Source organism: Vigna radiata, chromosome 7 (genome assembly GCF_000741045.1).
Source record: "Vigna radiata var. radiata cultivar VC1973A chromosome 7, Vradiata_ver6, whole genome shotgun sequence".
NCBI lineage: Eukaryota > Viridiplantae > Streptophyta > Magnoliopsida > Fabales > Fabaceae > Vigna > Vigna radiata.
Window position 1 is genome coordinate 44,427,612 of NC_028357.1, and position 11,805 is coordinate 44,439,416.

General features: G+C 29.0%; 1 protein-coding gene across 1 annotated transcript; it reads left to right on the forward strand.

Annotated features, from left to right (window-relative positions):
- Positions 1-3,562: 3,562 nt before the first annotated feature.
- On the forward strand, positions 3,563-6,174 carry LOC106769547 (tetraspanin-8). Its single transcript, XM_014655208.2, has 2 exons — positions 3,563-4,253; positions 5,602-6,174. Exons 1-2 carry the CDS (start codon positions 3,747-3,749, stop codon positions 5,896-5,898), a joined length of 804 nt encoding a protein of 267 aa, XP_014510694.1. The 5' UTR covers positions 3,563-3,746; the 3' UTR covers positions 5,899-6,174.
- The last annotated feature ends 5,631 nt before the right edge of the window (positions 6,175-11,805 follow it).

Consider the following 11,805-nt stretch of genomic DNA (forward strand, 5'->3'; position numbering starts at 1 on the left):
TCTCTTTCATTTGTTTCTTTTTCCCCTTTACCAAATACATCTTAATGATAGACAACTTTTAAACCGAGCAAAACGTGATTTTTTTACTCTAAAGTATAAATTAGTTTTCTATTCATCGTTCAAATTAAAAATGTAAATACATTTTAAAAAGAAATCAGCTTTTATCTAGATCTTTAAAGTCATTTATGTTCTATTTCCTAACCCTACTTATTTATTATAATAATAAAACAAAATTTTGAGATAATTATTTTTAAAAATGTTAGAAAGTTCAAGACCTATATAAATATATATCTTCGTACTGATTTTGTCCATTTTAAATTTTATCGTCACAAATTCGCTTTTAATACTGTTTCAAAAATTTCTTAACAATAAAAATGTCTTATTAATATATAAATTCATATCTATTTTATTTTATCTAATACATGACTTTGTTTCTAACAAATACAAGACAACGTTATATAACTAAAGCAATGATTTAGTGATTTAAAATGAGACCAGAGAGACAGTTGTCGTTTCATTTAACCGACAGCAAAGCCATCTGCCGCACAATAGGACAATTGTCAAATTCTGTCTTCACCACTTAAAAAAAAAATATATATACATGGATTTGTATCTTCTGAAAAGACAACAAAATACTTACATTTTCTAATTATATTTTTGCTCCTTTAAACTCAAGCATTATTATTTTTTAATTAAAAATATTAACTTTTAGTTTCCAATTTTAGAAGGTGATAATTTTATGGTCTATTTTAACATTTCTCATATAAATTTAATTTTTTGTAAAGTTTGTTAATAAAGACTTATTGTGTTTCTAGTTTTTCAATTTGGAGTGTCAAATCTTTTGGTACTTCAATTTGAAAAAAATAAATGTATTCTCTGGTCTTAAATCTTGTGAAAAATTATGTTTAATTCATAAGGTTAGACAATATTAGAGGTGGTATTTTTTTTATCATGATTATTTCAATTTTCACTCATCTTATGTAAATATTTTGGACACCAATCTCCTCCACGTGCTTTTGTATTTCAAATTTCAGTAAAAAATTTAATAATGTCAACACCAAAAAAAAATTCCTTTATTATAATTAAATATTGTGAAGTGACTCTTGTGACACTTCTTCATCATAGACTAAAGTTAAATTGTTTGCTACAAGTGTCAATTGAAATTATTCTAACCTATTTTAAATGGATTATTACTTTTTGGTAAAGTCAAAGGAGAAAGAAAGAACAAATAATAATAAACAATAGACTTAAGGTGTAGCTTAATAGCGATGGATGATTATTGATAACCCTTTCAGTTCTTAAAACACTGGTTTTGTATAAAATAACTAAAATATTGTTAAAGGACTTTCAAAATTCAATTTGATCAATTAAAATCACGCAAAAAATGTTGAGTAGACCATCACTTACTACATCATATTACAAGTGTCATAAACGAATTAAAAATATAATTATAAAAAATCAATTAACGAAAATTGGAAACTATTAACTAAAGGATAAAAAAGGTAATGTGCTAAATTTCTAGGACTAAAAATATATTGAAGTGTTTAATAATTTTTCAAATAATCATGTAGCTCAATTTAATTAGTATAAGACCTTCACCATTTCATCAATAAGGATGTCTAATCCCGTGGAGTAAAATTACACTTCACACAATCCAAAGACTAAGAAATAAAAAATGATAATTGAAGAACCAAAATAAATAATACCCTAAATTTGGAAAAATAAAAATATGTTTATTCTCACTATTGTCTAATTTGGTTTAATTTCGTCCTGTGTAAATTAATAGGTCACTTTTGTCTAATCTAAAATCATTCATTTACAAAATATTATTTTAAAAGTGTTAGGTTGATATATGTTTTGTATTTTAATGTAATTAAGTACGTGGAAATTTGAAAAAAATAATAAATAGTTTTGTTTTTATCTCATGTTTATTTGGATATGTAATATCAATAAGTTGAATATTTGTATTAAAATATTTTCTGTTTGAGCGTAGAGTTTTTATTAGAAAGTGGATTTTAAGTTTAATTTATTTCTATAAAATTGGCTTGTAAAGTTGTAAAATGAAGTTTGTTTTCACTTATATATTATAAATTGATCTTATTACTAGTAGACGTAGAACTTTCAACCATTCGATTACCACTCTATTTTTAAAAAGTATTTTAAAAGATTAAAGAAAAAAATGTATGAAAACTTTAAACCAATTCTTAGGTGATATTTGAAAATATTAACTTTAGATTTTATGTGAGATAAAATTATGTTAGTTGTTGTTGAATATAATAATTTGTTATACACTTAAAATAGTTGGAGTTTGAAGTTTGAAATTTAATAAAAATAAAATATTTTTTAAATATTTAAATTTGACTTGAATTGACATGAGTTATTCCAATCTACTCGTTAATTGGATCCTATTTTATGAGCTATGTTCCCAGGTGCCTGAATTCATTTTCAACCATTTATTTTCTGTTTAAGTTATACCACAATGAGAAAAAATAGAAAAAATTGATGCCTCTTTTTGTCACTCTCCCTTCTATCACGTTTCTCTCATTCCAAGTAAAGGTTGAAATTTTAAATATGAATCAAATGAAAACAATATGCGTGTTTGGTAAGGTAATTTAATAATCTATCAGACACAAAATACTAAAAGCACTTCGATAACAAACTTTTCTTAGCTGAATTAAAATTTAGCTAAATTATTTCTTGAAATGGTCGTTTGAGTCAACTCTATACATTTATGAAAATTACTGTATTTATGAATAAATTGTTTATAATAAAGAAAAAGGAAAGATGTGGTGAAAGGGAGTGGTAGCGGTCAACCCACATAAGAAGATGACTTGAGGCAATTCCTAAAGTAAATTTTCAACTTACTAATTTCATTTAATAAATCCAATATTTGACCCATTCAAACGTGAATTACTCAGTTTCATCAGCCATTCAATTAGCTAATTGTTTTTCTTTACAACTGCCTTTCCGTGGCAGTTGAATTTGGTTACCTATTCTCTTTCAATTTTTCTTTCTCCACTTTTTTAAAAAGTCATACTTTTTTTAATACTATTTTCGTTACTTATTCTCTTTCAATTCTAATGCTTTTCATTAACGATACTGCTCACTAAATCATAGGTATTAGTTTCAGTCATCTAATAAACTCATCCAAATCATACTTAACTGTTTAATTTTTTTTTAAAATATTCGCATACTCAATAAAAGACCAAGTATATATGGTGATAGAAAATGCCAAAAATGATAATCTACAATCAATTTACATGCCATAATATTGTTTGATTGCATAACTAATTACATATTTATTACAACCGATTATTTGTATTTTAGTAACTTGGAAAAAAAATTATCAACACGTGGATGTTATAATAAAATGGTTTTGTCATTTAATTTGGTAAATAAAAAAATTTAGAATAGTTCTTAAATATACATTTCTCTTTTTTTTATTTTTTATTTTAATTTCCAATAAAATGAATGAGAGGAATGTACTAGACTAGTTCAAGAAATGAAAAAAACGCGTTCAACAAATTAATGAACCCCAATGCCTCTTTTTTCCTCAAACGGCGAAATCGCGTGAACGGTGGCGTGTGCAAATAAGATCCGGAATTGTCAAACAGTTACAACTCGCAACAAACATGAGGCGCACACAAACACATATATACGCGCCCACACACAAATAAACCTTCACCACCTTCACTCTCAAATACTCCTTACACAACAATCATTATTCCCCAAACACTTTCTTCACCATGGTTCGCTTCAGCAACAACATTATCGGACTCCTCAATTTCCTCACCTTCCTCCTCTCCATCCCGATCCTGGGAGGCGGAGTGTGGCTCACCAAGCACGCCAGCACCGAGTGCGATCGCTGGCTGGAGAAGCCCGTGATCGCAATCGGTGTTTTCTTAATGGTCGTTTCACTCGCTGGCCTCATCGGCGCGTGCTGTCGCGTGACATGGCTCCTCTGGCTCTACCTGCTCGTCATGTTCTTGCTCATCGTTATTCTCTTTGCCTTCACCATCTTCGCCTTCGTTGTCACCAACAAGGGCGCTGGTGAGGTCGTGTCTAACAGAGGCTATAAGGAGTATAGGCTCGGGGATTACTCCAATTGGTTGCAGAAAAGGGTGAACAACCAGAACACGTGGAACAGGATCAAGAGTTGCTTACAGTCTGGGAAAGTCTGTACTGAATTCCAAAACAAGTTCCTAAACGACACCGTTACTGAGTTCTACACTGAGAACCTCTCCGCGCTTCAGGTTTCTTTCTCTTCTTCTCAATTTTCTTTTCTTTTCCTTGATTTTCTTTGGGTTGATGCTAAAATTTCAGCTTGTTCGTGCAAGATCTGGTTTTCGATCAAGATCCTGTTTTTCAGTTGTGACTGCTTCACAATGAGAAAAAAAAGTTAATTCATAATTGTTTAGGTGTTTTATTTTTCTTTCTATTGTTTGGTTGGGGAATTGGGGTTTACTACCTTCCTAAAAAAATGAATATAAGTTATAGATAAAAGTTTATTTCTCATTGAATAATTTGTTAGTTATAAAAAAAAGTAAAGAAATGTCCTAATTTCGCTGTCCTTTAATTAGATGATAATCTTTTGGATGAGATGGTAATTCTTAGAGTTTCAACTCCGTGAGTGAAATCTTGATCCGAATTAAACAGCGGCATTAAATTGTAATGAGAATCAAGATATATGTAATTAAATTGTGTTAAATTTATTCAAATAATGGGAATTATCAAAATATCAAAACGTAGAGAAAAAAATAAAGAATTGTAAATCAAGTTATCTTTATTAGACCACATACTTTTTTTGTTTAGTTTGTGTGTTTTATTAGAAACTTAAAATATGTGTGCCTTTGGCCCACCTTCTTTAAGATTTTTTTTGTCTCTTTACGCTCTCGAATGCGAGTTTCAATATGAGTAGTTTTCTGGAAAAAAGTGAACTTTCGTCAGTCAGATCAAATTTATAAGATAATATGTATTTTATAGTCGTAGTCTCGTAGAGTATTCAAGTTGGTGTCTTTTTGAAAGGGGATCTTTTTAACTGGGATTGGCTTCCATCTGAAAAGGCTGTGTTCTTTTGCTTTATTTTCTAATTCCCAATGTATTTTTTGTCGCACTTTTTGGCATTCTAGTGTGCCATTTTAAAATAGGAATTGACTGATGCTAGTTCTGCTGCCTACAGAGAGCTAAAAAGTTGTTCCCATTTTACATCCTGATGCCCTTCATCCTGCATGATTTTACGTGCACTTTTCTTGCCAGTAAATAATCTTTGGTTCATTGTAGCATAGCGTGTGAACGCTACAAGAGATCATATCCACTATTGGATCTAAAAATGGGATCCACTTGGTCAAAATTTTCTTTTCGAAAGAGAAAGAGAATATCAGTCTTCAAAGACATAAGAATTATGAGAGATTCTTACATGATACTGTAGAGATATAAATAGTTATACTTATGCACTGAGCATGATTTATTTGTTTAAATTGTCTACTTTAACGAGTGCAAATTATTGTGACATCTTTAATTAATGGATGTCTCATTGAATTTCTTTGTGTGACACACAAAAGAGAAGTGGTGCTTATAGCATTTGTTGGATGGTTTGTGCAGTCCGGGTGTTGTAAGCCTGCTGATGAGTGCAATTTTATCTATGTGAATCCAACTACGTGGACAAAGACCGCAAATGCTACTCTTAACAACCCTGACTGTAGTGCTTGGGATAACGATCCCAACAAACTGTGCTTCGATTGCCAATCATGCAAGGCTGGCTTACTGCAAAACCTGAAGACTGATTGGAAGAAGGTGGCTGTTATTAACATCGTAGTCCTGGTCTTCCTCGTTATTGTCTACTCCATAGGTTGTTGTGCTTTCAGGAATAACAGGCAGGAGAATTGGAAGAGATATTAGTTAGGTTCATTTGATTATTCACTTACTACTATTCTATTACCCTGTTCATGAATTTGCTAGGCAATCTGGTTTATATGCTTGATTTTTTACTTTTTAGTGAGCTTTATAAATGCTGGATTATATTATTTTAAGCACAGACTATCGTGTAAATTGCTCAGTTTTTTTTATTGCGTTTCTTGGTAACATCTGTACGTAGATATTACTTTTGGACACTGCATTCCCCTTCTGCTCCAACATCTCATAATGTAGTGGCAACAGCTGAATCTTCACCCTCTACATCATTCATGGTTTACAGTAGTTTTATATTTAGTTTAATTAAGGTTTTTAATTAATTATTTTTTTCTATATTTTAAATTGTATATTGAAATCTCTCATTTGTGTAATTTTTTACTCACTTTTTTTTTTATAAACTAAATTGGTTAAATTTCACAAATTATGATTTTCAATAAGTATGTATATGTACCACAATTTCAATTCAATTATAAAAATGGAGGATATCGTTAACTTGAAATAAAAAAAAAAAAAATTGAAATGGGTCTATCTCATTCGTCCGAGTGAAATTGTTTTGTTGGTTATTGTTATTGATGACTTATCATATGATACTTCTTTGTTTTATTTCTATGATTTTGATCCTTGATCGTTTGAGAAATATCTAGTTCTTTTAAATGTAAATTGATATGATTCTTTTAAAATAGTGATATATTTTATTTTGCACCATCATTTTCAACTTTTTCTTTTACTGCGCAAGATGGAAAGCTTATGTCATTAATTTCACTTAAATAAAAACTACAAAAAGTAGTTAATGGTTGACTAAAATTTTATAAAAACATGGTGTAAATTAATTAATAAAATTTTAGGATCGTTATCCCTTTAAAACTTTAATCATACTATTTAAATACGATAAATGTTTTCTGTGATGGATTTGTTGATCTGAAACAGTATTGTTGAACTTAACCCAAAATTAGACATGTCATTCTTAGTCTCCTTAAAATTATGTCTCCTTTTCTTGATCCACAGGTTAAGGGGACTTTTCAAAGTTCCCAAAATCCCATGAAGTGTGTCAGGACAAGACTAGGGACATACTAATCCTCTTCGTTCAAAATTTTATCTCTCCAAATGATTTTTTTTTTTTCTTTTCTTCAAACGAAACCTCACATTCTTCAATTGTCACCATCTTTGATAGAGTTCAACAGCACACAATGATACAAACGACGATGATAGCAACGATGATCAAGAGGTTGAAGGAAAGAATTGTTAATAAAGTTAGGATTTCTTTCAACTACTGATATTTTCCTTCTGTTTATCAATAAACAACCTCGATTCTTTGTTTCATTATTGAGGTTTTGTGGTTCGGGGGTGTTGTATGATACATTGACAACAGTAGAAACTATTTTTTCTACATATGTGTGCAGTCAGTTAGCAAAACAAAAGATGTCTTGAAAACTTGAAGATGTGGATCTAAATTTTTATTAAAAGGAAAGTTGGAGACACTAAAAATCAATCAAAAGATTCATCGTAACATCGTAAGTTACTTGCGAGAGTATCATAATTAAACATAGTTTGGAATACAAAATTTATTATGTGATGGTAAGTTTTTCCATGTATGACGTTGTATTCATACTTTGAATTTGATAATTCAATTATGATTTAAAGGTGATTGACAAAGAAGTTCATAGTATTAGAAAATATTAAATAGTGTTAAATCATCATCACATGAAGAATTCTCAGATTCGAAGTATGTGTTAGTGATGTTGGTATAAATATGAACATTGGTTTGAGATTATATGTCACCACAATATGACATATGTCCTATGTTAGAAGTGGGTTTTAGGCCTAGCTCAATCCCACAAAACCGACTTGTAAGGTGAGGTTTGCACTTCACTTATATATTATATGGTCTTATCTCTAGTCGATGTGGGACTTTCAACACACCTCCCTTCACGCCGAGGTATAGACATCTCGTGCGTGATAGTAGAAATTGGGTAGTCCAATAATGGCCCGACAACCAATGGAATAGAGAAATGTCCACTTAGAACTCGCTAGGATAAGCTCTAACCTGGCTCTGATACCATGTTAGAAGTGAGTTTTAAGCCTAACTCAATCCCACAAAACCGGCTTCTAAGGTGAGGTTGCTTCCAACATCCTATTTAATGCTTAAAATGCAATCAAATATAAGAAAACTTTTGAAATTCTCAAAGTGGTTGATAGAGAATATAGAAATTGTTCATCTTACGAGAGATGAGAAAATATGCACAAACATGATATCTAGTTCATCTTATTACACGTCAAACTTGTATTTTATGCAAAATTTGAAAAATTCAGCTTATCACGGAAGATAATTTGTTGAATGAAGATGTCACTTTATGGAAAATGGTTTTGCGTGTGAAAGAGAAGTTTCAGAAGTCTTGGAAGGTGCATAGTATTGGGTTAGCTTTTGAAGTTATTCTTGATCCACAACTAAAGGTTGATTTTATATCGTATATAAAAAAAAATGAAATCTTTTGTATCTTTAAAGCTTTACAAAGGGTTGCTTATACAATTAAATAGAGAACAATATCTCACAATACAATACTGTGAAATGTTTGACTAAATTAAACTTCACAATACTAACATTGACCTATGTAGAGAAAACAAAGAAAGTGTTACAGAAGTTTAAGAGGTTGTTTAAAGAATATGTAAATAACTTGTATGTCCCTACTGTTTCTCTTTCTCGATCACCTACTGGATCCTTCTTGATGTCTCATTCTAATATCAAAGGGAGAAAGTTGAAGACATCAAAGATTATTTCGGTAAGCATTATATATCTATATCTAGTGATCATTATTTTCATTTTTTCTAGTTTTATTTTGATAATTAAATATGTAATTTATTGTATGATTTTAAAATATATTAGAATAAATCAAAATATATCATTGACAAGAACAAAATAAATGCTTATTTACATGAACCAATAATAGATAATGATGAAGACATTAAAGATTTTGATGTGACTGTATATTAGAAAACTAACTAGAAAAAGTTTCCTATATTATCTATAAATATGTCTAATATTCTCATTACTACAATAACATCATAGCCAACTTTTCACAAAGGTGAACGTGTGTTTTCAAAACATGAAAGCTTCATTCTTCTTCCACATGTTCAAATGTTGATTTGTATCCAAAATTTATCATACGTGAATAATGATTGAAATTCGTCTTCTGCTGTTCAAAATTTTTAATTTTTGTTTTGTTTTCGCTTTTGGTGGTTGTACCATTTTCGTTTTCCTTTTTTCTATATTTATATTTTTTTCATTTAACGAAGAACGCAATGGGAATAAGACTTAAATCTTATGTTATGCATTGTTTATTCTTATTATGATATAACAAATTTCTTGAGTTATTGATGTTCACTTATTTAGACATAAATTCCTAGGTTAGACTATAAATGTAATATTTCTAAATTGATGTTTGTTATTATATTTCATAGAGTGAGTCTGTAATAGGGTTAAATTTCAAAACCACATAAGATTATTGATGACATTTCCACATTTGAGGGGTGCAGGAAGCAATTTCCGAATTTATAATCCTTCTAGCCTTTGAGTTGGGCCTACCTGTTCAAGGCCGGCCTCAGCAACGAACCGATATTTCAAAAATGCTAAAGAATAAGCTTGCAAACAGCAAGACTTGGATCAATTCAAATGCTAACTTCAACTGTTATTACTTAGTCCTTGCCAGTACTTCTCAAACTGTTATCAGCTTAACCTCTTACTTTCAATTTTACAAGTTTAGCTTCGGATACAGGGTATCTTTTCTATTCTTATTTCTAATAATTTTTAATTTTGTTCCACTGTTTTAAATGCTCTTATTTAGTTTATTTATAGAAAATAAGCAACGTAATTCCTTCTCGCAATGATGTTACCGCATTAACACATGGCCATCATTGTTTCATTAAAAAGTCATCATTTATTCATTTGTCATTCATTCTTTATATAGCACATCGTTATTGTAATATTCTTATAATTAATTTGATGGAAAAAAAAACTATATTAGTTCTTAGAAAAAGGTGAAATCAAAATGAAAAAAAATATTAAAATAGAAAAATGAAATTAAAAACAAATAAAAGGTCGCCAAATGAGGTGAAAGAAATTATTGGACCTGGTTTTTTTTTTTTTTTGGCGTGGTTGAAGATGTATGTTGATGGTGAAAATGGTGTCATTCTCAGTTCTGATGGAAGTGTTGAAATAGAGTTACATTGATGGCTGAAATCACTCGACATGTTGTGGATAAGGAAATGTTTTTAGGAGTGAAATTCCATTAGCTCTTGGGTGGTCCATTACGTATAAATATAATAATGTTTTCATCCTTTCTCATTGTATTTTGGACAATGATATTTTGATAACTCTTTTTTAATAATTTTTTGATACCAGGACACGTGTCATCATTTGACTGGTCTGTTTAAATTTATATTTAAAAAATATTTCAAACAGACCAATCATAAACTGTTACGTATGTATTGTAAAAAAGTTTTTAAAAAAAATTGTTAAAAGACTTTTTTCTTATATTTTTCTCTCCGTCTCTTTCTATTAAATTAGTGGTACTTGTGTGATGCAATACAACAGCAGAGAGACCTGGTGTCTTCGTTTCAATACTATTATGAACTTTTTCAGTCACATGAAACTATCTTGGTTTATTAAAGCAAACTATCTTTCTACAACCAAGAAAGTAAAATGTGTAATAACAACATTTTAGATTTTGAAAAAAAAAAGTACCATCTATATAATCTTAAAAGTGGAAGTATATCAAAACTCATAATAATGAAAGAGTAGAAAGTTTGATCCTCTATTAATACATACTTTATTTAAAAAATCTAAGGTGGTTCCCATATAGGATTGCCTTTGATTTTTACTTATTTATCACTAATATAAGGGTCACTTTTTATATTAACAAAAAAAAGTCTTTGACATCTAATTTATGCATGAAGTAAAAATAATATATATAAAACATGTAAAGTGATATTTTTTTTTATAAATAATTAAAATGGTTTTATGTTAGATTATTTATAAATCGATGTAAATAAGATCATTTATGTCAAGTTATTTAAATCGATGTAAATTTGTTTTAGAAATTTAGAATCTTTAATTTACATAACATTGAAAATCAAATGCATTTTTGTTTTAAGATATCATCTTACGAATTCCATGTACAGATACATATGTAACATTTATGAGATTTATGAGATCTATTAGTACATCAAATGGCACAAAAATAAACTAATAAAAAAGTTGTTAGCGAAACATCAAAGGAGTCCCAACTCCATGTCTATGACCTTAAGTTTTTTCTAACAATTTATATACCAGAATTTCTCTTAAAGCATATAAGAAATCATCCATCCACATAAAAAAAATCAAAATTTAACAAAAAAATATCCAAATACTTATATACACATTTTACCTGGATTATAAGTTTGGAATACTTGTGTACATGTGTGTCCAAATATATATATAAGTTTTACGAGATATATGTTAAACTATTAGTAACTATCTCATAAAAGTTGTTATGATTGGTATTGTTTGAAAGAAATAAAAACACAAAAGAGTGATTGAATTTTATATAATTAATTGCTAATATGTTAATATATATATATATATATATATATATATATATATATATATATATATATATATATATATATATATATATATATATATCAACGTCACTTTGAACAAAGAATATAATTTAAATTCTAATATTTTTTTATTTTATTATTTTCATATTTAGTTCAGCTTGCCAATGTCGTTTTCACATGGACAATATAATCCATGATTGAGCAGCCCCAATATAAATAAATAGGCGTCCAAAAACATACTATTTCTGTATAACAAACAGTGTCAACAAATGACCTGTTTGTATCAGTGTTTATTCTATT

Bases quoted from the DNA above. Each gene is read 5' to 3' on its own strand.
- LOC106769547 (XM_014655208.2), top strand. From the start codon at position 3,747: ATGGTTCGCTTCAGCAACAACATTATCGGACTCCTCAATTTCCTCACC. The intron at 4,254-5,601 runs GTTTCTTTCTCT...TGGTTTGTGCAG, and splicing joins AGAACCTCTCCGCGCTTCAG to TCCGGGTGTTGTAAGCCTGC.